Source organism: Phaenicophaeus curvirostris, chromosome 24, assembly GCF_032191515.1.
Source record: "Phaenicophaeus curvirostris isolate KB17595 chromosome 24, BPBGC_Pcur_1.0, whole genome shotgun sequence".
NCBI lineage: Eukaryota > Metazoa > Chordata > Aves > Cuculiformes > Cuculidae > Phaenicophaeus > Phaenicophaeus curvirostris.
Window position 1 is genome coordinate 4,903,270 of NC_091415.1, and position 27,583 is coordinate 4,930,852.

Here is a 27,583-nt window from a genome sequence, read left to right on the forward strand (position 1 = left end):
CGGGGAGAGGAGGAAGGAAGGGAGGAAGGAGCTGTTGGAGGAGGAGGAGGAGGAGGAGGAGGTGGCGGTGCTGCTGCTGCTGCAGCCGCGGGCACAGCCTCCCCCTCGGGCCGGGCCGGGCGGGGCGGGCTGCGGGGCCGACATGTCTCAGGAGAGGCCCAAGTTCTACAGGCAGGAGCTCAACAAAACCGTGTGGGAGGTGCCCGAGCGATACCAGAACCTCTCCCCGGTCGGTTCCGGGGCCTACGGCTCCGTCTGGTGAGTGCACGGGGGCTAGGGGGACGAGGGGTTGTTTGGGGGTGCAGGGAGGTGGGGGGGACAGGTGGGGTTGGGGTTTGGGGGGGGTGCAGGAGTTTGGGGGGGTTTAGGGGGGTGCAGGGGTCTGGGGGCGTGCAGGGGTTGTTGGTGGACAGGTGGGTTTGGAGGGGGTGTAAGGGCTTGAGGGGGTACAGGGGTTTGGGGGGGATGCAGGGGTTGCTGGTGGACAGGTGAGTTTGGAGGGGGTGCAGGGGTTTGGGGGGTGCAGGGGTTTGGGGGGAGATGCAGGGGTTGCTGGTGGACAGGTGAATTTGGAGGTGGTGCAGAGGTTTGGGGGGGTGCAGGGGTTGCTGGATAGGTGGGTTTGGAGGGGGTACAGGGGTTTGGGGGGAGATGCAGGGTTTGGTGGTGGACAGGTGAGTTTGGAGGGGGTGCAGAGGTTTGGGGGGGTGCTGGTGGACAGGTGGGTTTGGAGGGGGTGCAGGGGTTTGGGGGGGTGCAGGGGTTTGGGGGGGATGCAGGGGTTGCTGGTGGACAGGTGAGTTTGGAGGTGGTGCAGGGGTTTGGGGGGATGCAGGGGTTGCTGGTGGACAGGTGAGTTTGGAGGGGTACAGGGGTTTGGGGGGGATGCAGGGGTTGGTGGTGGACAGGTGGGTTTGGAGGGGTACAGGGGTTTGGGGGGGATGCAGGGGTTGGTGGTGGACAGGTGGGTTTGGAGGGGTTGCAGAGGTTTGGTGGGTTGCAGGGGTTGGTGGTGGACAAGTAGGGTTTGAGGGGTTTAGGGGGGTGCAGGGGTTTAGGGGGGTGCAGGGGTTGTTGGTGGGCAGGTGGGGTTGAGGGGGTGCAGGAGGGAAGGACTGGGGTTTGTGGAGGGGGTGCAGGAGTTTGGGGGGGAGCGCAGAGGATGGAGGGAGGGGGGGCTTATAGGGGTGCAGGGGGAAGGGGGGTTTGTGTAAGTGTGCAGGGTGCTGGGGGAACAAGGGGTTTTGTGGGGGTACAGGAGTTGTTGGGGGAGTGCAGGGTGGTTTGGGGGGCGGGGGGGGGTTGAGGGTGTGCGGGGGAATGGGGATTTGTGGGGGGGTGCAGGAGCTGGAGGGATGGGTTTATGGGGTGCAGGGTGAAGGGGGGTTTGTGAAAGTGTGCAGGGTGCTGGGGAGACAAGGGTTTGTGTGAGGGTGCAGGGGTTGTTCGGGGAGTGCAGGGTGGCGTGGGGGGCAGGTGGGGTTGGGGGGCTGCAGGGGTAACAAGGATTTGTGTGAGGGTGCAGAAAGCTGGGGGTTGCAGGGGTTTGCGGGGACGAGGGGTTGTGTAGAGGTGCAGGGAGGTGGAGGGGTGCAGGGCTTTGTGGGGGGGTGCTGGGGATGGAGGGACGGGGGGCTTGTGGGGGGTTGCAGGGAGGTGAAGCGTTGTTAGGGGTGCAAGGAGGTGTGGGGAACAGGCGGGGTTGTGGGGGTGCAGGGGGAAGTGGGGTTTTTGGGGGGTGCAGGACGGTGGGGCAGTGCAGGAGGGTGTAGGGATGCGGGGAGGTGTGGGGGACAGATGGGGTTGGGGGGTGCAGGGGGAACGGGGGTTTGTGTGAGGCTGCAAGGGGTTTGGGAGGCCGTGTGAGGGTGCAGGGAAGGTTGCAGCAGGGTGCTGCCCACCCCCTCGGCCCCTTCTTCCCATGGAAACGTGCACCACGAGAAATGCAGCTCCTCTGGGGCTCCTCTGTCCTGGCTTTGCACCGGGTGCGTGCAAGAAACGCTTTTCCACCCTGTTGAAGAGCGGTGCTGTCGGGAAGCCGAAGCCTGGGCTTTGGAATGCGTCGGGGATTGCACCACATGGCAGGTGGCACTAAAAACATTTTTGCAAGGGAAGATAATCGCGTCCCAACCCCCCCACTCTCCCCGAGTGATCTCATGGGGACATATTTCACCGTGCCTTCCTGCTGTTGGGAGGTGGAGGCGGAGAGGGATGGAGGCTGGCAAGGCCCCCGGAGCTGGCTGTGCAGAGCCAAGGGCCTGGCAGCTCCTGTCCCAGTTTCTTTCTTGACCCCAGGGATGGATTGTGTTTAAGGCAATTATGTTTTTAACTTGAATCAGTCGATAGGCAGGGAGAGTAGAGAGCTGGTTTTGCATCCCTGACTTGTAACAGCAGGTTTATGTGTGTCGATATTTTCTTGGCAGTAGTAGACCAATGTAGGAAAACTTGTTTTATTGCTGTAGAACGACAGCTGGACTGCAGTCTGTCAGTCCTCTGAGAGTAAAGTCCTGCTCTGAGACCTGCAGAAATACGGAGAGTTTGAAGATAAGAGCTTCGTTTTTCATGCTGACCTAATAGAAACAAAACGTAGAACAGGCTACATGTGCACAATACGATGCTTCCTTAATTTGTAGCTTCTCTGCTGAAATATGTTGGATCGTTAAACATAAATTAACCAGGCCGCATGCATTGCTTCATCCTAAAGACAAGGTTGTGTTTGAATCAGTTTGAGCAGTTGTGTAGAGCTGTTCGTGGCTTACCGTGTCCTTTTAGGAAATGCCTTCCGTGTGAACATTCTGATTTTTATTCTCTTCTTTGGCTCAGTCAAAGTGTTGGCAGAGTTGTCAAATACAGGTCATAAAACGATCGCACATCTGCTCTGCTGCTGCGTTTGAGCAGGCAGGCATATTTTTTCATTAACATAATATGCAAATTTAGATCACGACTATCATTTATGTTCTGTCATAAGGAGGGATGCACACTGCCCTCTATTAGAGAAGGAAAGGAGTCGCTTTGCATGCGCTGCAGTTTTAAAGAAATAAAGTTCTCAGCTTTTCTTAAACCATTGTTATAAAATTGTTAGCAAGTTCAGCTTAAATAGTGTGTATTTCTTAAGTATATGCACACTCGAGGTACAGCAGTTTATATTTCAGAAAAGACAAAGGCCAGTCAATTCTAGTAGCGAGATTAACCAATATATTTGCTGAGTTGTTTTTAAAATAGAAGGGTTTAGTTCTGGTGAAAGAAGGGGCCTCGCTGCTGTAGCTGCTAAATAACCCCAGTGAGTGCCACAGAGTTGCATAACTTCCCGCATGTAATGGGAAATGATTTGCTCAATGCCTTGTCCATGGTATTTTTAAGGTTGATCCTGCTCCCTCTAGCCCATTCCTCTTCTCTTCCCTCCGCTGTGCAATCTCCATTGTGCCTGTAGTACTTCCAAAGTTTGTTTTCACAACCAATAACTAAAGAGTTTGCATCACGAATTTCCTGTTTTGCTGTGTGAAAACGTTCAGAGATTGTGCAATTGCCTTCAGACCAGCTGAAACAGTTTTGTATTGGAAGCGATTTCAGACATGTGGCACGCGAGTCAGTGCAGTTCATGTTAGTGGTTCTCTGCATGTTCTAAAATTAAGATAAAGTCAGGAAGATATGTGATGTGGGAAGTGCGTCAGAATTGGAAAAAAGACAAAACCCCAACAAACAGAACCCCCTTGCACATATATGTAATTTTGTGAAGCTGTGAGGAGTGATGCGTAGTATTTAGGATATTTCTGCAATGACATGTTCTGCTTTCTGTCCCCTTAGAGATTTTTCTCCCCAGTAAAATGTTGCTTGGTTTTATTTGGGACAAAGCTTGGGGTACCTCTGTGTTGGGGTGGTAAATTGTGGGGCTTTAACCACCCTTACTGAGTAGTTAAATAGATTTCTATGTCTGTCTGCTGTGTTACTGTATGAGAATATGATAGAATTCTCAGCTGTTGATTTAGTTGTCAAGATGAGGTATTTAAAAAATGAGGAATTTCTGTGAAGTGGGGGGAAAATTAATAAAAAAGAAAGAATTAACCTAGCAGATGAATCATTAGATGTGGAGCTGTCTGCTATAGGCCGCTGTGAATGTCCGATGTGGGTATGACTCTGAGCACCCTAATATGACATCCTGACTTTTTTTATGTAGTCAGTGGATGGAGAGGAAGAAGCTTTTTCTGCAGGCAGCTTGAACTTCGAGCAGATATTCCAGTGCTCTTGGGAGTATTGAGTGCCATGTTGGAAGAAGGACTTTGAAACCGCCATCTCGGGTATTTTTTAGGATCAGCTCTTTAAAAACTTGAAGTATGTGTAGGTGCAAGTAGGGATTTGGTTCCAAAACGTCAAGGAACGCGGGTATGTATGCTCAGACTGTTTGTTACTAAGTCATGTAACGGTTGCTGTGTGGCATCTGTTGTGTGAAATGCTATTCCTTTTATTCTTGCAACAGTTTTATATATTCACACGGCAGTCTTTTGCACGAAGAAGGTTTTGTAACCAGGTCTGCTCTAAAATACATGTGGGTCGCTAGAGTATCAGCCTTGTCATAATTCCTCTAGGGAGGAGAGGAGCCTGGATAAGGCAGCATCTTGCAGGGGCAGTTGCTCGATGGAGATGGATCGATCAGTGACTCGCGAAGTGATCCTCCAGCTTCATTTCTTGTGTGTGCTGGAGGGCATTAGTTCAGCGGAGCAGAGGGGTGTTCTGACCATCTCTGCCTTCAGTCTCTAACGCGCTGTGAAGGCCAACGCAGCGTGATCTTAGGAGTTCATCGCTGTGGTTATTTGCAGCGGTTCTATGTGTTTTATTGATACCTTTGTAGGAGGAGGGTTTGTTTGATGGCTTTGCAGGCCACCTGTATTGCCTTACTTGGCTTATTCAATTCCTTTCCAAACTTTACTCTTCCTCAGAATCTTGCGTTAGGATTTTTTAGATTTTTCTGTTGTTTATTGACTGTTGGGGTATGAGTCCTTCCAAAACCTGTGATATCTTCCCATTTTGACCCACAGCTGACAACGCTGACTCTGAATTTCCTGGATATTATGAAGATACTGAGATAATTCCCCTCCTTTCAAACCAACTGAGAAATCTAATGGATTTAATACATTTTAAAATACTAGGCTCCCAGGGAAATGAAGTAACGACTCTGAATATCACCTTTGCAGTAACGATTCCTCTGTGGATTGTTTTTTTTTGCCAATGTGTGTCTTCAGGGTTACTAATCCCTTATAAAAGTGCGTGAGCGCCTCCAAAGCACTTGGATGGACAGATGTCTGCTTCTCCAGTGAGGTGTGGTGGATTTGTGAGGAGCGATGTGGAAAGAACTCTCAAACTGAGTGGGGGAAGCAGCCATGTATGCAGGATTAGCAGAACACAGGATTACAGGAGGAGACTTGAGCAGAAGATGAGCATGTACAGAAGAGCCGTGAGCAGAGCTCTGAAAGCAAAGATGAGGAGTTTGAACTTCATGGGACCTCTGTATATTACAAAACTAAATTAATGTGAGCATTTCTGTGCTATAGGGAGGTGTTTGTTGCAACTTTCTTAGAATCAGAAGCCAACATAGCAGAGATTTACAACATTTTATAGTGTGTTGGGAGGGTAAAAGATTGAAATGCATTATAGACTGAACTCAGAAGTGTTAATGATACTGTCAGGTACAAGAGCTGCCTATAATTAGGGGTTAATTAACACCAAGGGTTCCACTGAAGAGACTCGGTTAGCTTGGGCATTTGCATATGTGCTAGCGATGAGCAGTGTGCTATTTATACTTAGCAAAATAGTCTTTGCACAAAAATTAACATTCTGATTATCTAGATGTAAATAAATAGCACTCTTGAGTAATTTTGTATGTCCTTCAGTTCCTCGGACTTCCTCAATGTTACTTCTGAGAAGATACAAGTTAAATCGGTGAATGTATTATGTGAAATAATTGCTTCACTGTAGCTCTGGTGTTCTGGATTCAAATCAGTTTAGCTCAGAATCACTTTTAGTTTGCTTAGGGTGGGATGGATGCAACTTGTGTGCTGCCCTAGTGCAGTGGTTAAAACGTGGAAGCTGTGATAAATTCAGAATTTGTGCTGATCTTGTTTTTAAAGGGATTTTAAACTGTGGATCATGCACTTTTTTCCTAATTGGGCATTTTTTTTAGCTGAAATATGATCAGCATAATGCAGCTGGTTTAACTCTGTGATGAAAGCCAGCTTAGTGTTCTTTCAAACGTTCTCCACCGTGACAGCTGTGCTGTAGCTCCGTGTTCTGTACTTGTGAAAACCATTAGGCAGTTATCTGTATGCAGAAAATTACTCAGTGTGCCTTTATCTGTAGGCAAATAGTCCTTAGGCCTCAAACATGACCCAATCTAGAATTCTTCTGGCTCCAAGAGCAGCTTAGGTTGTGAATGTGCAGTAATACAACGTTTTATTTATATTTATTTATATTTATTACTGGGCTCGAGCACAGCATCATTGTGCTGTTAGGTGGTTTCTCAGTGCTGCTGATTGCAGTTCTTGGAGTTTGTACATCTACAGCAGCGGAGTGATGGCTGGATACAGCCCCCCAAATGTCATTAAAAATAAGGTGGAATTAAATTTTCTTTGGACTTGTACATTATGCCTGGTGGCTTTGAATCTTCGCTAAAGAGAATCTTGTGGAAACCAAGAGAGAAATCTGATTGTGCAGCTGTGAAGGTGGTTAACATGCAGGGGATCCCCTTCTTTTCCAGATGAAAGAGATTGGTGAATGCTGCCTTTTGTACCTGAAGCGTTTGAAAGCTGGTACAAGTTCATGATTAATTCACAACAGTACGTCTTGAGTTGTGATGACTAATCTTATTTATGCTCTAAGTCCTAGAAAACACCTTGAATATCATTAAAATGTTGTCATACAAAGACAGTTTGGATTAGGTGTGTTTGTGTAGGACAAAATGATGTATGTGTAGCTTGAAAAAAAACTAGAATTCTGTGATTCATGAAGTGTTGCAACTTAAATAGTGATATTCTAGTGGTGTGTAAAGACTCGCTGAGGATCATGTAAAATCAAGATTAAGAACTGAATGGCTGCTTTTGTCCTGGGCTGAGAGAGGATCACTGTAAAGGGTCACTGATGTATAAGAGGGCATAGCAGACGCTCTTTGGGACATTGCAGTGTAGCTTGAGCGATTCGGCTGTGACAGTCTGGAGCTCCTGTGGCCTCTCTAGCTGTGTTTTCGTATCTCTTCCAGCAAGCTCATTCCCTGTCTGTGTGCAGGTGCCCCTTCTAGAGGAGGGGATATTCTTCTTCCATCATGCACAGCAGGTTTTTCCATTCTGCAGGGCCCAGGGGAAGGATCGCTGCTCATAGAAACAAGCTTCTATTTTGTGTTCCCTTTCTTATAAACTTCCTAGAACAAGCTCCTTGGAAACTGAGTGACTTTGAGATAAGGAGTCTCTTTGCAAGTTAATTCCAGTTACTTGTTTTAAAAAGAAAAGACATTTACCTTTAGTTCAGAGAGGAGCTTTGGTGGGGTAAGGTGTGAGGGCTGTACATGTGCTCGTGGTTCTGTTCTGGGACTGCTTTTGGACTCTGATATTTCAGCTGCTTCACATTTTACATTTATAAATTTATAGGTTTCCTTTTCAATTGGTGTTTATCAAGCACTAGTGCATACTCACCTTTAAATGGAATCAGCAGTTTGCCCTGAATCAGAAGGCAGCTGGAAAATTAAAAAATACTATCCTCCTCTGACTGTCTCCATTCCATACTTCCCACTTGTTTCTTATCTTGAATCAAGAGCAACCTTGATTTCACATCCCCTCATTCTCCTCCTCATTCCTTTTTGACAAACCAGAGCTCTTTTAGATAAGAATATCAAAGAAGAGAAGAAAGAGGAGTAATGCAGTTCACAGCTAAATTTAATTAAGATCTGTAACTCACCTATATATCTTTAGCGCCTCACATATAAGCCCTAAGCTCTGGAAGACTTTATGCAGCGTACCATAAACTTAACATAGTTCTTCAAGTGGTAAGTTTTTGGTTGTTAGAAAAGTATCCAGCTTTTCCTTCCTAATATTATAAATAAATAGGTTGTAATAGAACTTACTTTAAAAGATCTTTTACAGTACAGTATCAATTCTCTATATATGCAGTTACAAAATAGGACAGAGTTAGTCTTTGTGGGTTCTAAGAAACACCATTATTTCTGTGTACAGGTTTTATGTAGAAGTTTCTGCTGAAGGAATGTGTTTGGATAATGTGCAGCTAAGTATTGTTTATTCTCATGTGTTGTTGTATAACAGGAGTTTAGGATTAGATGCGATTTACCAAAGAAGTTTGATTTTGATTGTGATTAACAACCATCATAGTTGATTTTATTAGGCATAGGCTTTGGATTTTGTTTGGACATAACCATAAAAGATAGTATCTTGAGCACAGCATGTTGTGACAAATTGTGGTGTGTGACAATGTTTAGGAATACAGGTAATACTTACAAGTACTCTTCGTCTCTTCAGAGTCTTATTGCCATATTTATGTTTAAAAGCACAACTGTTTTTAGACAGAAAAGCTATAACCATTTATTTTCCTCTACAAAATGTCCCTTTACTGTGTGAACAAGACTCATCTTTTAGACAATTTCTGTAGACACCAACAGTCATGTAAATACATGGGGATTTGAGGTGGGGGTGCAGGTTGTAGACCAGGAGACTTAGAAATTATTGTCGCTGCAGAAATGGAGAAATGGGGTTGACTGTGACTGTGCTCTGGGGTTGCTAGGTGTGGATTTGAAGGCGTTTATCAAAATTAATTATTTATTATGTGATTACTCTCCATTGTAGCTCTGCCTTTGACACAAAAACTGGGTTGCGTGTGGCTGTAAAGAAGCTGTCCCGACCATTTCAGTCGATAATCCACGCCAAAAGGACCTACCGAGAGCTACGGCTGCTTAAGCACATGAAACACGAAAACGTAAGTGGAAGGAGGTGGTATGAAAAGTTGGTGTGAAGTTGGACCATCCAGTGAGCTTCCAGCATGATGGCATTTAAGGATCTTGTTGCAGAGGCTTTTCTAGTACAAATACAGAGCTTCCAGTTGTCCAAGGGATTATTGTTGTAAGAAAAGCATGCAGATAAAAAAAAAAAATCCCAAAACTCCTATAACCGATTTTGTATTATTAAGTCTTAATAGTTCCTAGAACAAGCTGGAAATGACTGCTTGGCAGATCCATGCTGTCTTAAGGATTTAGGACACAGCTGGTGTCACTCACAGTCTTCTTGCCTGCTGTAGTAAGCTGAAGTTTTTGTTATTTTAAGAATTTATGTTAAAAAAGATCTCCAGGTTGCTTTTAATGTCTTCTGGAAGGTTTTTATTATTTATTTGCTTTGGCTTTCCTATATCAGAAGGATGTGGGGTAGATGTTCCCTAGATTTTTGTAGGTAAAATAGGGAAAAGGAGGTGTGGGGGTGGAAATGGGATGGCTTTTCATACAAGCCGTCCACTTAAATTATCAACAGGGAAACAAAATGGGGTGTGACAAATATTACGTGGAACTAGTTTTTGATATAACCTCCAATTGGTATGGCAAACAGTTGGCTGACCAGTTCTGTGTGTTTGTGGCGTTAATGCACCAGCGTGGTTCTATTGCCTGCTGGTTGGAGCAAATATTACCTGCAGTGGAGCAAAACGACTCATAACCGGGCCCTCTGTGGAGCTCTCGGGATGTCAAGAAGAAAGGAAAGCTCTTGAGTTCTTCTTTTTTTTCCCCTCTTCTGTTTGTCCCAGCAAACCCCAGCGTGGAGGGAGAGAAACACAGGGAGTGGGCTGAGCAAACCCAGGGCTTCTATCGCACAAAGCCAGATTAGCCTCGTTCCATTGCAGGTTTCCCCTTGGATGGCTTGTTCTGAACTTCTGTTGTGGCAGGGTGGGCGTACGTTGTGGCTCCTAAACATGCAGCCAGCAGCTGGTAGCCTGTAAATCTTCTTGGTGCTTTATTGTGCCTAAAGAACTGGAGCTTTTGATGCGTGTTACATGCCATTGTCAACAGTACTTAGTGTCTCTGTATGATCCTGCTGTATCCACAGTAGAGGTAGCAATTGATCCTGCTTAATATCCACCCCTGGAGTTTTTTCTGGGCCTTTTCTCATACCTGCAATATTCTCCAAATGGGAAACCTTTGAATATCTATTATATTGCCTCCCCTTCACTCACACCCCCAACCCCCCAAAAAAAAAATCAGTGTATCAGTTAGTTTTGTCTAAACTTATAGGGTTAAGCAATGAAAATTAGATTGTGCCTGATGCTGCAATAGTTCTATACCTGGCACTCATTAATATTTTTTTAATTAGTATTGCAAAGAGGTGATGTAGCTTTGAGAATAAGAGATAAAAGGAAGTTAAGTTGTTTATATATAGAAATATTTGTTATCAGTTCATTGTAGCGTCTTCTCTCTGTGGGAAGTTTATCTAGGTTGTGGTTTGCAGATCCTGCAGATGCAGAGATGCTCAGAGCCAGTTTGGGCAGGCCTAGCAGAGCTGGTGTCCGGCTGATGCGGATCTGGTTCGGAAGTAAAACACTTGGGTTTATGTGGCACGGAACATGCCAGCAAAGCTGGCAGGTATGCCTGTTGAGGGTGGCTTTCTGTAGCCTGTATCTAGTCTGGCTCATGATTATCTTGAGCAGATAAATGGACCTACAGAGCGCTGAGCGTGTCTGCATTGGATTTTCAAGTTGCAGGAGGCCTTGCCAGCTTGCATAAAGCATAACACTGAGCAGATGGGAGAGCAAAGGGGTTTGTTGTCTTATGAAGAAGTTAATAAGCTCTCTGACATCCTGAAGTGTTGGAAGGGGAAAGCAAAACGTTAGGAGTTGGATTCTGAATCGCCTGGTGTTTGCACTTCCTGAGAAGTGAGTCAGAGATGCACTACAGAATAACGGTATGTAGGTGTGTGTGGAAATGGATGGAAGATATGGATGGTTTGATACTGTGCTCTGTGGTGTAGGAAGATAGATGTGAGAAATGAAAAAACTCCGAAGCCTGGATGGCAAAGTCATTTTTTGTCTTTCCATGCTAAGCTAGGTAGGCAATGTTGAATTTTTCCATAAAAGCTGATACAGAAGAGTCCCCTGGAGAAAGAAGCTGTAAACATGAGAAATATTATACAGGATGGATGTGAATATTACTGTGTGAAGATGTCTGTCTGGAAATGGAGTTGCTGTGATGTGTATCAAGAGAGGCGTGCAGTGTTTTCTCTCTTCGGTTTCCTCAATAAAACGTGATCCATAATGTATAATATAGATTAGACAGAGGCTTTTATTTCCTATCCACTTGCTCTCTTCTGAAAACATAGCCTTGGTTCCCCAAAGGTTTTGTCTTAAGTTCTCTGCTTAAAGGTAATTCAGTCGAGTCTGACATCCTTGGCGAGTGTAAACAGTGGGATAAAGAGGATGATGTGAAGAGGAACACGGGAGTCCAGCTCTTGGTTTCATGTGCACACTTGAACCATTACTGAGGTTGCCGAGTTGCATGTGATGCTTGTGTATCCGAGAGAAGTGAGGTGCTGACTTGGAAAGGGAAGAGGAGAACCTGTCCTTATCTCATATATTCATAAAATAATATTTGCTATTGAGAGAAGGAAAATAAGGTTTAAAAGCACATTTCATTGAAAAATAGAATAGACTTTATTGACTAGTGTTTTTTTGTTTTGGTTTTTTTTTTTTCAATGCTGTAAATGACCAAGGAGGTGATTATGGGATAACAAAGTGTGGTTCCTCTTTTCCATAAATTAACACACGCGTCTCCTTCTACTCCCTGCTGGCAGCACAGTTTAGTTGTGAATGAGAGGTGGAGTAGCTGCTCTTTGTGCAGAATGTACGACTTGCACAGAAGCCGTCAGCTGTGTGAAGATGGGGTCCTCATTGCATGACTGTGATCCTGACGCAGCTTCTAGCATAGTCATTATTATTCATGGCTTGTGTTCCTGATCCTTAAATTTTTCTAGCCATTACTCAGCACAAGTGAAACAAATCCAGGCTCCCAGTAGTCAACAGCAGAACCAAGAGTTGAGCAGGAAGCAAAGGGCTTCATCTGGTGCTTGTTTTTTTTGTTTTTCTCATCCATTTATTTCCTGAACAAGCTAGAGTTGTTTTTTAAAATGTGGAATTCTAAGCCAGTGTTTACACCGGGCTGTGTTAGGGCACCTGTTTGATGCTTTGAGTGGATGAAGCTGTGAAAAGACAACAGTATATTTTTACCCTTAGTATTTTTTTTTTTACACAAGAATGGAACGTTTGTTTCTGATCTTTATGAATACTAATTTGTCTATATCTGACTTATTCATGTAGCTGGAAGTGAAACATCTACTGGAATGAGTAGTTTCTGTCCCCCAGAGAATCCTGTTAACTGTATCATATTCTACTATGAGTGTATTTCACGGCTTTTTCACTTTACCATTTTCTTTCCAGGTGATTGGTTTGCTGGATGTGTTCACTCCTGCCAAGTCGCTAGAAGAATTCAATGATGTGTAGGTAACTTCTCTGAACCGCAACAAAACAGCATTTCTGTCTCCCTTGCATCTCCTAGATTGTTACAGAAATATTGGCCACCAGAATTTATCTGTCGTTGTTCTGAATTCCAGCACAAAAGATACCAGGACACCCTAAACTATTGGACTCCTCACACTTGTTCACTTGTGTTTCATTGACCAGTAGGGATAGATGTACTAACCTGCTGTGTTAGTTTAACGTCTATGAACTGTATTTCACTCAGCAACACGCCTTGGGACGGCTAACTTTGCCACTGGAGCTTCGTGGGGAGATTTTATCCTAATCATGCTGAAGGGATTGCTTCACCGCCTGTGTGTTTCCTTCTGTTCGTAGGTACCTGGTGACACACCTGATGGGAGCAGATCTGAATAACATTGTGAAATGCCAGAAGCTCACAGATGACCACGTGCAGTTCCTCATTTACCAGATTCTTCGGGGACTGAAGGTACTTGTGCCTGTCTTACGAGGAGGTGAAAGTTCTCACTGATGTCCTATCCTCAGAAATTCAGAGGAGTGCAGAGCAGGGCTTCCATAACTTTCCTAATGGATTGCAGATAACACATTATTATTGTTCCTTCCCTTCATACCTTTTCAGAGCTCTATCAGTAAAGCGATGTATCATTCAAGAAGACATTTCCATACATCCTTATGGGCAATGTCTGGAAAATTAGGAAGTATACTGCCCTCTCCTCTACTTTGACTATGAATATTGCACTTCTTCAGTTTTGTTTGCTCGTGGTGTACTGCTCACGGTGGCAGCGCTCCTGGGTCACCCTAAGGAGAGCCAAAGTGGAACACCTAAATATTTGAAACCCGTAGGTGCACGTTCAGATCCTTCTGCAGACAGGCTGTAGCGCTGGAGCTGTGTGGGATGGGGCAGGGCAGTTTGTCTAGTGATGAAATGAGACGGAGGCAACTCGGACTGTTATATTAACTTTCTCATCTTGCCTTGCAGTACATCCACTCAGCTGACATAATACACAGGGTGAGTATTTCTCCTGAGCTTACTTCCTGTACTGAACCAATGTCTTTAAGAAATGTAGTATTGAATTTTAATATAGCACCTACAGGAACAGGAGGAAATTTTCCGAGAATTAATTTGCTTAAATAGTCAAAAGGTTTAAACATGGGAAGTGGTTGTCAAGGTCTGTAGTTTCTGTTCTTGCCTGTCTTGGTGAAAGAGGTTCCCTATTTGTTAAATACGCATCTACAGCACTGGTGCTGCAAGGAGCCTTTATGCATTTTTACTTACATGTGACACCTCTGAGTAGCACAGGAGAGCTGACTCTGAGATAACATAACTTTCCTGAGTATGGACAGTTGATATTTACAGCCAGTTAGAATCTATTTTCTATCTGCGTTTACATTTTTACCTACTTTAGACTTGTGAAACAACAAACTGTTGCTAATGCTGATGTTTAATTTTTCAGGATTTAAAACCTAGCAACTTAGCTGTAAATGAAGACTGTGAGCTAAAGGTAATGTAATCACAAGGCTGGATTGGTGTGACTGGAATCTGAGTGAATGCCTTGTGGATGTCTCTTGGAATTAGAGACAGAATAATTCCTGATGGAAATATTTCTGTGGTCTGAAATAATAATGTCCTTCCCAGCTATAAAGGGCTGTAAGGATTTTTTTTCTATATCTTTTCATGTGAAAAAGAAGATTTAACAGCATTAGTAGTTCAGTAGGTGTTTTCTTTTGTGAGAAGATATCCAGACACAATTCTGATGGAACTCTACGCTGTTCTAGTCTGGTGTCTTTTAACTGGTTGTGAAATTTAGTTTCATAATCTGCTTTTGCAGTTGCACCACCTCTCCTCCACCCAGTTCTGTAACTGCCTGGTTATTTGCTATAACTAGTTTGCACTGTTCCACTACAGTAGTTGGTGGATGCCTCTTCTCTTCTGCAGATCCTGGATTTTGGCTTGGCCCGGCACACGGATGATGAGATGACCGGGTATGTGGCTACACGGTGGTACAGGGCTCCGGAGATCATGCTGAATTGGATGCATTACAACCAGACAGGTAATGCTTTCAACTAACACAGCAGTTCAGCTCTTGAATTCTGAAAACAGAGGTTGTCCTCTGCATGTGCTCCTTTCCATTTGATCACATAAATTGGCAGTTATAGTAATTAGGCTTCAGTAAGGGTGATTAAAAGAAGGAAGCTATGGATTAGTGTTTGAACCACAGTTTACCAGGTGTAAACTAATAATCATTGTGGCAGCACTCTGGAGACTTCTTTAAACTTGAACCTGTGAAATTGAAATCAGCAAAATATTGTCAACTCTTATCCCTTATTTTTCTTAGCATGGTGACTTTTCAAGAAAGAGAATAGAATGTAATCTGGATGAGGAGAAGGTGTATTTCTAGGAAGCTGCTGGGAATATGCTGGAAAATGCCTAAAATTTACGGTGTGAATCCTTTCCTGGCTTCTTAGCCACTTCTTCACAATTTCATCTTCCTCACAGCTTCCAGTATCTTCTCAGCAACACACTGTGCTTCCCTACTTCCAGATACGTCCAGATCACAGAGAGGGAAAGCACATCCTGAGGATAGTTCTTGTACAGGACAGAATATGAACCAGAGAAAATAATGTGCTACTTGTTCATACTTGACTGTTCTTCCTTCTGTTGTATTTTCCACTTGTCTGTCTATGGGCTTGTATCTGTGGCATGATAGTTGGTGTTTGGTTGGGTAGGATTTATTTGAGGCCATGTGCAAATTAATTCCTTGGAGCTGTCTTGAGCAGGTTTCTTCCTCTTTGGTGCTCAATGCCTGTTTTTCTGTGGAAAGAACATTTGCCTGCTCTGGTGTTCTGTTATTTGGAGAAATCTTAGGTGACAAAGTTACTGAACAGTATCAGAGTGCAGCGTATCTCCAGTTGTTCCAGCACCATGAGACTCTAAGGACAAAGCTGTTCGTACTTGCTAGATGGAGTGATTCTACTGAGAATTTCTTTTTCTGCATGACGTTGTTTTGTGTTTTATTTTTTGTTCAGTTGATATTTGGTCAGTGGGATGCATTATGGCTGAGCTGTTGACTGGAAGAACATTGTTCCCTGGCACAGACCGTATCCTTTGAAAGTAATACAGTTTCATGAGATGAAAGTTAGAGATCTTCACTTCCAAATGCCTCACAAGAAAATTTCTTTGTTTGTTTGGGGTTGGTTTGTTTGTTTTTAAATTAATGGCTTCTTTTATTCAGTATGATGAGGTGAGTTCTTGATTTTTGTTGCACATGAAACAATCACAATCTGCAAGAGGGCAAATCTGTTCCTCTTTTTGTCTGTTGGCATCGCTAGAATTGCTCACATGTTGCTTGTTTCTGGGAGTTCCTTTCCTTTAAGTTCATTTACATTCGTTGCTCTCGGAGTTTGTAGAAAATAAATGCGTGGAGTAGGCTGTCTGCTGTGACTCCTCTCACGCTTCAGGTTTCCCATAAATGCGAAGCATCCTTCTGGCCTCCATTCTGTATCCTGGTGGTATGCTGGGAAGGCAGTGGGTTTGTGGGTTCTTTAGTGCCAAGGACGTCGCTCCAAATTGCTCTGAAATGTTTAGGTTCCACTTCCATGCTTGAGCGCAAACAGACTGGGAACCTTTGTTTGCTGGGTGCTTGTATCAATGTGAAAAATCAAGCTGGAATAACATCTCTTCAGAATTATTCTTTTAGCACACAAAAGTGGGCTGGGTAGGACCTTTCAGCAAATTTATGGAAGCGCTTTGGGAGGTTTGCTCTTGATTTTCCCTGGGAAATTAGAGTTGAGACCTGATGCAAATTGTTACACTTAAAACCGGTGTTCGAACAAACAAAAGATGGGATAGTTTACTACTGGCATGACTTCTCACTGCCTGGAAACTGGACTGTGTTTGTCAAAGTAAATTATATTGCCCACAGTGTCATCTCCCTTTTCAGTGTGCTTTAACTTTATCCTCTTTTCTCTTTTTCTGTCTGTCTCCGTGTCATAACCTCTCTCCAAGCTGGTGGAGTTGCTGTACTCTGCTATTTAGTCATCTCTGCCATATTTTTCTGTTGTCAGAAACGGAACTAACACGGAAGTGGCTTGGAAGCTAGAAGAAACTTGCCATGTTTCCATCCTCCAATTTAGCACCTAGATTTTTGTTTCAGCGGGATTTTTCTTTTCTTTCTTGAAAGAGTGAGAAATCCAGAATTGTCGATTCAAACAAAGCAAAAGCCCTTACGCTTTTGCCATTATTTCACGCTAGTAACAGTGACACTTGATTTTAAAAATCTTGATACTTGCACATGAAGTATTTGCTAGTGGGGTTTGCTCTAGATGAGAAATGCTCCACAATGTGTTCTTTATGAATTGAACAGAACGATTCTCTTCCAAGCCTGTGAAGTTTTTCTCCAACTGCGTTCTTGGCTGTGAATTATCGCCAGTAATATCTGCAATGCAAAACAGAGTTTACTTTCAGGATCTAGGTTATTTGCTTTGTCCCATTAAGATACTTTACTAATTTATATCTCCTAGCAGAGATGCTTGAGGTTCTTTACCTCAAACGCTCTATTTCTTTTGCAAATGGTAGTAACGCTTTGGAATTAAATATTCTGTTCTGAATTGGTTAGGTTTTAAGACAAAATAAGGTCCAATCCTTTCTATTGCAGATAAAAATTGGCAGTACTGTAGTTCTTAGAGTTTGTGTGTGTGGTTCCCTGCTTTAATGCTTTTGCTGTTTGATCAGGGGGTTAGAACTATCAGGGGAGCAGGGTTTGAGGCTAGGAATCTTGCTTGTGCACGTAACACTCGAGGATCAGGAAAGGCACTAAGCTGTCAGCTTTCACTCCAGCCTGCTGACACCTAAAGATAACAAGCAGAAGGGAGGTAATGAAGGGCTCTAGCTGCTTCCTATCTTGGCAGATTTCTTTTTGAAGTCTTCATATACGCACGGTTTTTGGAAAAACTTTTAGGCATTTTCTAGGTCCTGGTGGGTGCTTCTGGGCTCCTAACAATATCCTTGTACCCACAGCTTTGCAGAGGCCTGTGTTCCTCCTGTATCATCACCATGCAATTGCTGACTTTCCAACTTTATATTAACATGCAGAACTTGAGGTGTATTTACCGTGCTTCTGGTAGCCAGGGACACAGTATGTCCAAATCAACACAGTTCTAGGGAAATCACTTTGCAGCTGAAGGCGATGTGACTGTTCTGTGTGTTCAGGAAGCTGGAAACTGCTTCCGTTTGACAACAGAAAGTGTGTCATTCTTGATTTTGGTCTCAAGACAGTAATTTTCTCAACTCTATAGCTTCACATATCACAAATGTGATAGTGAAAGAGTAGGGAATGCCTTCACTGGGTGCTTATCCTCCTGTTCAGATGGTTTGAAACACTGGTCCCTAACACCAAGGATTGAGCAGAACTGGTGTGATGTAATTTACAGCCATCAGATATTTCTATATACAGCCCGGAGATGCATCTGTTACAGTAAGGGGTTCAGTGCAGGCAAGCTGCACAGTTAATTATCTGGTAAGTAATGAAGTTGTATTCTGAGATGATCATCTTCAATGCTACCTGTGATAATTATGCCTCTGTTAAACCAATGCTGCGTTTAATTCTAAGTTCTGCAGGACCTGATCTGTAGCGATTCTAAACGTGAGTGTCATTGACTTAAAGTAAGTATTGTAAGAACCCCTGTGATTGACGTGGGCTTTGCTCTGCAGGACTGTCGCAACATTCTGAACTTGAATCTGAATGTGACATAATTGAATCGTTCCCTTTGTAATCTCTGGGTGGGGATATGAGGATAAAGGATGGATTTCTGATATTGGTAAAGTCTCTGCCTGGAGGTGGAAAAGGAAAGCAAGATGTGGGAAAGACTAGTCAGGGACAAAACCACCTTGAGGTGATGAAAATCAGAGTCCTTTGGGCTTTTAGTGTAAGGCAGCTATAGGCTTTCTTTTTGTCATTATCATATCTGTCTTATGCCAAGATTGTTTTCTGTTAAACATGTATATTCTTATTTTTTTTTTACAGCTTTTCTAATGTGAATGAGTCATGGAAATAAGTAGGAAACTTGACTTTGTTTGACAATTTGACTTGCATAAAACGATAGTCTTATTTTAACTTGATCTCTCAAATGTTTTGTAGCTTAGCCAATTTTTTTCTGTATGTTTTAAGTTGACTGTATTCCATTTTAAACTCCAAAGAGTATTTTTATTGCTGGTTTTGTTCAGTAGTATGAGGCTCCCATGGTAACTAACCCGTCTGAAATTGCGTTCTTCTGATACATCTTCTTCTTGCTTGTGGTGGCAGCTAAAACTGATTCTGAGCTTTGCTTTGCCTGGATGAGCTCTGAGGGTCTTGTGGTGCCCACTGCTGATGGCCAAGGCAGGTTGGGTTCTGGTGATGGAATCGCTGAGACTCGTCAGTTGTTGGGGCACCTTGGTGATGGCATTTGGGGTTTGCATGCTGCGCTTTCCTCCTCCATGCACATGTGTTTAATTTTCTTTTGCTTTGCATTTACTAAGTGTTTTTCCTGTCTTTAATTGCTTATGGCTTGTTTCTCTGGGACGTGGTGGGCCCTGTAGTTGAACGAATGCTGAGGTTCAGCACACAATAGATGGCTGGCCTAAAACTACAAGCAATTACACATTCCATGTTTCCTCTCGTTTATCTGAAGTCACTGACACATGTTACACGAGTCTCTTCCAATAGCACTTTTCCCTGGGAGAAAGAACTGACAGCAGCCTGGGCAGCGACGTTGCTGGCTCACCTGGTGATTTGAAATGCCTCTAAAAGAATTTAAATATTTAAACTGCGGCACGGCGTGTGACTTGGGAGGCGCGTTAGCAGCCAGTCTGAAATCGGCACAACTCTTCCTCGTGCCAGGCTGAGTAAGGGCTGTTTTAAACAGTGCCCAAGAAAAGCCAATTTAAATGTGCTAATTGTGGTTAGCATAGCAGCCTCTGCTAATCCTCTTCACCAGTGGCTGTACTGATTTCATTTTTAAGCATTGACAGTTAAGAGTCGGCAATTCCGCAGCTAAGCTAAATCCAGCTCAGTGCACTGGATTTACTCTTGGGTTCCCAGTGTTAAACTAGGTGGGAGCTCGCCAAGCGACCTGAGAAGTGAGAAATTAGTTCAGTTGTTCCAACAAAGTGCAACTTCCAGGGCTTTTAAATAATTTCATATGTAAAACTTCAGAGTTTGCATCAAAAGAGAGAAGATTTGAGCAAAGCAATGATGGTTTCCTTTATATCCATTTTGCCAATGTTACAGGAGTGTTGAGGCTTTTTCAGAAAACAAGGAAGCAGTTTTTGAAGCTCTAGTAGTACTGGAATTACAAGATAGTCTAACAAGGAATTGTGTACCTTAAAACATCAGGAAGGCATTGATCCTGCAAAAAACTTGTATCAAAAGGAGAATCTGTAACTAGTTTGATATATTTTTAAGGGAAAATATAAACATTACAGACAGTCTGAAACCACTGGTAGGTTTGAAGGGCAGTAGGGAGGATAATGCAGAGAAGAGAGACTATTCCTTTATTGGTGTTAAAAAGATACGTTGTCTCTCCTTAATGCCTTGAGGTTTAGACATCAATCTAGAGTTTTTCCCTCAAGCTTCTGTTTTGTCACTTAGACCAAGTTTTTGTGCCTTTTAAAGAGGACAGTTCAGGTCAGTCCATGCCCAGTGGAAGCTCCCTTCTAGGCAAAACACTCTTTGCATCTGCAATGTTACGTCCTGAGAGCTTTCTGCACAGATTTTGGATCTGAGCCCACATTCTGTGCTCTCTGCTGCTGGACAGAAGGAAGATCTGGGTGCAGGGCCTCATCCCCAGGAGCTGGCGGAGGAGAGTGCTCTGCCGGCTGCAGCATCCGAGAAAGGGGCTCCCCCTGTCAGATGAGGGGCCCTGCAGGTGGCTGCCGGTCACCAGCAGCATCCAGTCAACGTTCTTTTCAAGCTTTAGGAGTGGCTGAGTCACCTTGGAAGGTGGCCACAAGGCCTGGACACTTTAATATTGGTGCCTACACTTTCCAGCCTTCTGCTTTACCTCATCTGTCACTAACACAGCCTAATCCTGCAACTGCTGCTACTTTGGCGTGGGGCCTGGAGGGCGAAGCGAGCACGGGAACCGATCTGTGCCTGTGGGGCAGAAGCCTCCGCTGCTGCTCCACCGTAGTTACGGATGCAGGGGCCAATTTGATGCATGCAGTGTGTTTGAGACAAGCTGTTCAATCCATCTGATGCAGACAGAGCTGTTGTAAGGGAGCACGGAATCATAAACAAGAGGAATGAATACAGTTTGCTTAAAATAGCTTTTCAGTCAGGTCTGGGCAGTTGTTAACTTTCAACGTTAATAGGCTGACATGTTGCGCTTTTCATTTTGATTTGTCCCAGCATTTTCCTTTATGGTCCATCATTAGATATTGATCAGTTGAAGCTCATTTTGAGACTCGTTGGAACCCCAGGGCCTGAGCTTTTGAAGAAAATCTCCTCAGAGTCTGTGAGTTCACACTTTGATTGTAATATCTGCCCTTTCAGAAGTCCCAAGTCTGTGTGTTGCCCTCCCGTAGCCTGCCTGTAGTGTTATTTTCTGTTATTTTTCCTCTTTTGTCATTATTTGCTCTTGGATGGCTTTGAGTTCATATGCTGTGTGTATCTGATCTTTCTTCCTCTTACCTCTGCCTGCGGTATAATTTCTTCCTTCCATATTCCCATTTTACTGCTTTGACTTTTCTTTCAGTTGGTGGGTTTCTACTTTGATGCATTGTGTGATCAGATGCTGCTGGGGAAGGATTTTTCGGAGCTAAGAGCTTGAGGCTCATCACAATTATTATTTCTCCAGATTGCCTACCAAGGATCTTTCTGAACAGGAGCAACTGTGTTAGGCTCAGAACACACGGTACCTTCTGTGCCAGGATTAATTGCTGAAACAGAACTGCCACCATCACTGTTTCTGTAGCATAAAATCCAAGATGCTTTTAGGTCCTTTTCTGTTTCCAGGGCGCACAGTACATCGTCTGCTGGGGATGTAACTGTGCCATGCGTTTAGGGGGTGTTGATGCAAGGGGCCCTTTATAAAGGTAATTGCAAGAAGCTTTCTGCAGCCTCCTTTTTAAAGAGCGACCTCTATTTTCAACCATAATGCTATTTCTATCATAAACTTCTGTGAAAGCAGTGTTAAATGGCATTTAATCCTCCCTGCTTCTGAAAGAGAGGTGCATAAACGTTGGAGAAGATATACCATAACAGCACAGACTCAGAGGTTAACGCGTAGTGAGCAATGAACTTGCGTAGAGGTAACTAGCAGCGTAGTTTAGCAAGTCACTGCTGTTCCTGCGACGTAATAGAGGATGAGCGCAGTGGAGAGTGATAAGATTATTTTGTACTGCAGCTTAAGTTCTTTTCCATGCAACAGTGACGGTAAATACAAGGTTGGCCTTGTGTTACATTTGATGTAGACGTGCAATGTGAGTTGGAATCAATTGGTCACCTTGCTGAATATCCCACTGATGTAAAAAACCCTGGGAAGTTCTGTCCTTGGAAAGGCTGGAACGGGAAAAACGTGGGCCGCTTGGGTGCCCTGTGAGCTGATCTGAAGGGCAGCCTGGGATTTGAAGTGCAGGGGATTAGCGAGGGAGATAAGCTTGAAGGCTGACTAGGCTGAGCAAAAGATTGGTGCGCATGCATAAGATTGAAGTGGGTCGTCTTTATTTTATATTGCACAATAAAAGGAATAATTGCTCTTGGCCAGGTCCAATCAAGAGTCTATTTAAAAAAAATGCAGTAAGGTACTGCCTCTACCTTTTTTTCCCTGGTATGGAGGTAGCAAAGCTAAGCAGTGTTGGAGGGCCTGTAGTGTAGGGCTGTAATGAATTCTGTTGTTCTGCTGCACTACTTTACTTGCTCTCACTTTCTCTGTTACTGACATCAGCTAACTCTGCCTTATGCAACGCTAATGTTTGCTAATTCTGCATTTATTGCCTTCTGTCACCTCGCCCACGGATCAAAGTGCATTCAAAGCTGTTCAGAAGGAGGTGTCAGTTGTGAGCTGATTTCACTTTGCACCACAAGGAACTCGAGTACTTTCTGTGCAGCAAGAAAAAAGCTGGTACCCAACACTGAGGATACCAGTTTGGTTCCCGTGTTAGTGTTTGTTTAGTGGTTGGACTGGATGATCTTAGAGGTCTTTTCCAACCTTAATCATTCCACGATCCTGTGATTTTCCTGAGGTTGTGTGTAGCTGCAGCAGCCTTGGAAAATTCTTGAGGAGTAGCTTGAGCCAAAGGAAACGTTTACTCTAGCAGCTTAAAATTGTCAGTAGATGTGAATGCCACCGTATTGTAGTGTAACACTACTCACAGCAGACAGAAACGCTTTCTATACTGACACTAACCCACTGATCCGTAATTCTCCACGGTTTGAGCGTTCACTGATGCGTTCGCTAAACTTCTCACGAGTGTTGGAAGAGATTAGTGGGCCCTGCCTGGATGGCTTTTTCCTTGTGGTTTGCAGAAGAGATGCTTTGTATGCAGCTGTGTTCTGTTTAAAATGGTTGTCGCACTGTTTTTAACAAAGCCCTTGACGAGGCCCTTAAGATATTAACCAGCTTCAGCAGATCATGCGTCTGACAGGAACACCCCCAGCCTATCTCATTAACAGGATGCCCAGCCACGAGGTGAGACGGAGCAGAAGGGGGGTTGCAGGGCAGGGCTTCATGCGCAGCGTTCGCTGCTTCTATAAATTAAATGCTCGCATGTGGCATGGGGTGGGCAATTCACTACCTGCTCCTCGGTGAGGCTTTTTGTACTAAATGAAGACTTGAGATGTGGACAGTTGTCCTTAACTGCAGGCTTATGAGGTGCAGGAGGGCCTGGATGTGAGCTGGCTTTGCACTGCGTGCCACGTTGTGTGGCTTCTCGACAGATACCGTACTGCACGCAGCCTTCCCAGGACTCTGAGGCAGTCGGCTCTTTGCTTTTCAGTCTTGCATGAACCCCAAGTAGTGTCAGGTCTTCCCCTGCTGTCCCGAGTGGCCTTTAGTTGGGAAGGGATAACGCTGAGGGGCTTAGTAAGTATCAGAGTAAGTAAAGTGAAGGCTAGGCGAGGAGACAAACCGTAATAACCGGTGCTTCAGGATGATTGAAATGCTTTCTGTCTTGGTGGCTGGATTTTATCATTCTTCAACAGAGCATTTGTTTCCACAGGCAAGAAACTACATTCAGTCTTTGTCTTACATGCCGAAAATGAACTTTGAAAATGTGTTTATTGGTGCCAACCCACTCGGTAAGGCTTGCTGTTAAATGCTGGGCTCTTCCAGAAGCTGAGACTAGCATGTCCTGGGACACCAACACTTCCCAAAGTTTTCTTTGGCTGTAGAGTAGTTCAGAACAGAGCTATGTGCCATTTCCAGAGTTTACAGAGTATGTGTGGGGAGAGGCTGTAAGAGGAAGAAATTGGGGGTGATGGGTGGGCCCTGAGAAACTGCAGATTCCTGACGTACACGGGGCTTTTACGAGCTTGTGTTCTGGATACAGCATCACGCAGCTTGCTGTGTAAAATCCTTTCTTCTCTGTGTTGATGCCATTGCAGCCGTGGACTTGCTAGAGAAGATGTTGGTACTGGATACAGACAAGCGGATTACTGCGGCAGAAGCGCTGGCTCACGCCTACTTCGCTCAGTATCACGACCCAGACGATGAACCCGTGGCAGACCCTTATGATCAGTCTTTTGAAAGCAGAGAACTTGAGATCGAAGAATGGAAAAGTGAGTAGGGGGGACAGGAGTGTGCTCACCCACTTCCCACGACGTCTGTTGAGTGAGCTGCGTTCACTAGGCCCTGATGGTCAGGAGGCATAAACGCCGATAGAAGCTTGGGCATCCTTTCCCTGAGTGAATTTATCACAGGCCGTGTGCATAATTAGCCTAGTCCCTGGAAAATGCCTGGAGAAGAGGAGGCTGAGGGGAGACCTCATTGCTCTCTCCAACTCCCTGAAAGGAGGTTGTGGAGAGGAGGGAGCTGGGCTCTTCTCCCAAGTGACAGGGGACAGGACGAGAGGGAATGGCCTCAAGCTCCGCCAGGGGAGGTTCAGGCTGAACATTAGGAAAAACTTTTTCACAGAAAGAGTCATTGGTCCCTGGCTGCCCAGGGAGGAGTTTGAGTCACCTTCCCTGGAGGGGTTTAAGGGACGGGTGGACGAGGTGCTGAGGGACATGGTTTAATGATTGATGGGAATGGTTGGACTCGATGATCCGGTGGGTCTCTTCTGACCTGGTGATTCTATGATTCTAACTAATTATCGCTGTGATTGTACTAACATATAGGCAACTTTAGTTGCTGATGTCTTTGTTTTCAAACTCGCATCTCAATGCTCGGGAAATATCTGCTACCGTTTTGCGTTTGCCTCTGAATGGTGTAACTATTCTTTTCATTTTCTTCTTAATTAAACCATAGTCTTCATTTAAATTTGTGTTTGAAGGTTTAAGATTGCAGGTTTTCTTGCGTGAGGGATGTCTTTAGTACCGCTTGTTAAATTTCTGTGATGCTTTTCCCACCAGGCCTGACTTACGATGAAGTCATCAGCTTTGTGCCACCACCGCTTGACCAAGAGGAGATGGAGTCCTGAGAAGCTGCTCTCTCCTGTTTGTCCCACGTCACTGTGAGGGGAAGGCCTTTCTATAGGGACTCTCCAGTTATCGTTCAAGTGCCTCGTCACAACAATATTCTCCTTGGTGGAGGGGTTCTGTGTGTGTGGAATCGGGGAGGGAGGGGGGAGGGAAGGAAGCTGCGTCTGTGTAAACATGCTGCATGCTCTCTTGTGTTCTGTGTATGGCCTGGGGCAGCCTCTGAAGACCCATTCCGACTGCTCCCTAGTCCTTTCCCAGTAACAGTGCTCGGCCAGTTTGTGCTGCTGGGGCACCGGGGGAAGTTGACCTTTAAAGTTTGGCTACAATCATTGCCATTTATCAATTCTTCTACAGTTAAGTAACCTCAAAGTTGGTTTATAGGCTTAGAGTCCTCTGTTTTCTTCTGGACGGAAGGTGGGGTTGAGGGATGTCATTGTTCAATGCCAGGTGGCTGATGTACATCCAGATCTTCCTGGTGCAGCAGAAGGCACAGACCTTCTAATGTCAGATTCTGGGAACACAGAAAGGTTTGTTTGGAACTGTAAATATGTTTGTGCCTTAAATTGAATGGGGAGAGAGAGGGGAAAGGAAGTCTGGAATAGAAATCTCTGACCCCCTGTTTTTCAGGGTGAAGGCTCCCAGATAACCAGGCATGAACTCGATGTAACCAGGAAATCACTTTCTGAGGCAGCAGCCTCTCCCCCTGGGTTGGATATTCCTGTATTTTTCCCACTTTCCCCTCTCGCTCTGAGGCTTCCCAGCATTAGCTCCCAGGGGACAGAGGCTGGAGAGGATTCTCACCAGCCATACATCTGCATTTGCTGTTCCTCGGAAGGTGGTTTTGCATGTCGTAGCTGTATGTGCATGTGGAGCTGCTCGATCCGTGTTATGTTTTTGGGGGTGGCACTGGGGCAGTTAAATCGTTGCTGAACTCTTATACCTCAGCCAGTGCTGCGAAACCACAGCAAAATCCTTCCTCCTGTGCTGCACATCGTGACATACGTGCTGTCCTGCGGGCTTCGACGAGCAGCCGATAGGATATACAGCATCGAAACATGCACCTTGTCTTTGTTCCGACCTTCTGGTTTCAGGGAAGGAGAGCTTGGGACAGAGGGTTTCTTGCGAGATCGAATGTAAAAGACATTCTTCAGAGAAACAACCATGGCATCTTGTGCCAGAGCTAAGTTATTTCCTGACAAGAGTTTTTTTTAGAAGTATGGGAATCCAAAGCAGAGAAATAAGCATGCACCAACCACAATCTCCCTTTCACTGTCTATATCTATAAATACAAATATTTATATATATAAAACCCTAACATTTACTAGAGGTTTTGTACCCTCTCAGATAAGAGCTGCTTGGCTGTTTGTTAGCAGGTTGATCTCTGCCTGAGAAAATGCTCAAAGGAAGTATGTTAGGATACAGACGTGTTCAGATCTTTGCTGTTGTACCAGACTTTGCGTGAGCGACGTGCCCAGAGTCGGAGCCGGGCAGGCGGGAGGCTTCTCGGCCTCTTTGCGCTTGGCCTGTGCCAGGGAGCTCGGGAGCCTGGTCGCAGAGTTTTAGAGGTTTATTAGTTGCAGGCATCCTCTGTGGATGCTCTACCTGTCTGTGAGGAGAAAGGCTTTGCAGTATTTTGTATTCTTGTTACCTGTCGGGCAGGGAGGAGCTGTTTGTGGAGTTTTACCCTCTTTGGAGAGGCAGCACAAAGGGACGGGACATGGATGACAAAGCCATTCTTTCTTCCTGGGCTACTTTCCAGTGATCTCTTCAAGTCAAACACTTAAAGTCTGGAGGGAGGTGAAGAAAGCAGGAGACTTCACGCTCTGCGATAACTCTCCTCAGCCCAATGAAATCGAGACAGAAACCCTCCCTTTTCTGCTGGACCCACAGTCCAGGTATTCAAAGGAAAAATGTAGATATTCTATGTAAACCTACAGCGAGATTATTTTTATCAGCCCTTTTCTGTGTAGATGCTCAGTGTGATTTCCATGCGGAAATATTGCTAAAGATTTTTAAAACTTATAGACGTTGTGTGTGCGTGTGTGTGTGTGTGTCTGTGTGAGTGGGATGGTTCGTCCCGAGTCCGTTCCCTGCCAGGGCTCGTTCGGCACGCGCTCCCTGCCGCCGGCGCCGTTCAGGGCCCGCGGACGGGGCAGGAGGACGCGCCTCAGAGACATTGCCTGCCGTTTCTATCCATGACTTTTGCTGTAATTGGTTATGCCAGATGCGATGTCAAGATACCACTGGTTAAAAATAAAGCCTATTTTTCAGATCTACCGTGCTACTGGTCCTTCCAAACCTCGTGCGCTGCAGGGTTGGTGTTAGCCTGGTGTGAAGTTCCCCCCTGTACCATGTGGGATCCGGTCTGTGGTTGTTGGGGTGGGGGCCCAAGGCTCATTGGTCTGTGACTCTGGGCTTGTGTCTGTCCTTGTCCCAGGTGGCTCCTTTGC

The 27,583-nt window shown here is 44.8% G+C and overlaps 1 protein-coding gene across 2 annotated transcripts; it reads left to right on the forward strand.

Moving 5' to 3' along the window:
- Window positions 1-27,409, forward strand: MAPK14 (mitogen-activated protein kinase 14). 2 transcript variants are annotated; one of them, XM_069876016.1, is made up of 12 exons: window positions 1-258; window positions 8,838-8,967; window positions 12,460-12,518; window positions 12,874-12,985; window positions 13,496-13,525; window positions 13,971-14,018; window positions 14,453-14,567; window positions 15,544-15,615; window positions 23,105-23,184; window positions 23,714-23,792; window positions 24,099-24,272; window positions 25,065-27,409. In XM_069876016.1, exons 1-12 carry the CDS (start codon window positions 143-145, stop codon window positions 25,130-25,132), a joined length of 1,083 nt encoding a protein of 360 aa, XP_069732117.1. In that variant the 5' UTR covers window positions 1-142; the 3' UTR covers window positions 25,133-27,409. The 2 variants fall into 2 exon arrangements, with proteins under 2 accessions (XP_069732117.1, XP_069732116.1); XM_069876015.1 differs by lacking the exon at window positions 23,105-23,184 and adding an exon at window positions 20,930-21,009 and having other exon boundaries at window positions 5-258.
- Window positions 27,410-27,583: the final 174 nt, after the last annotated feature.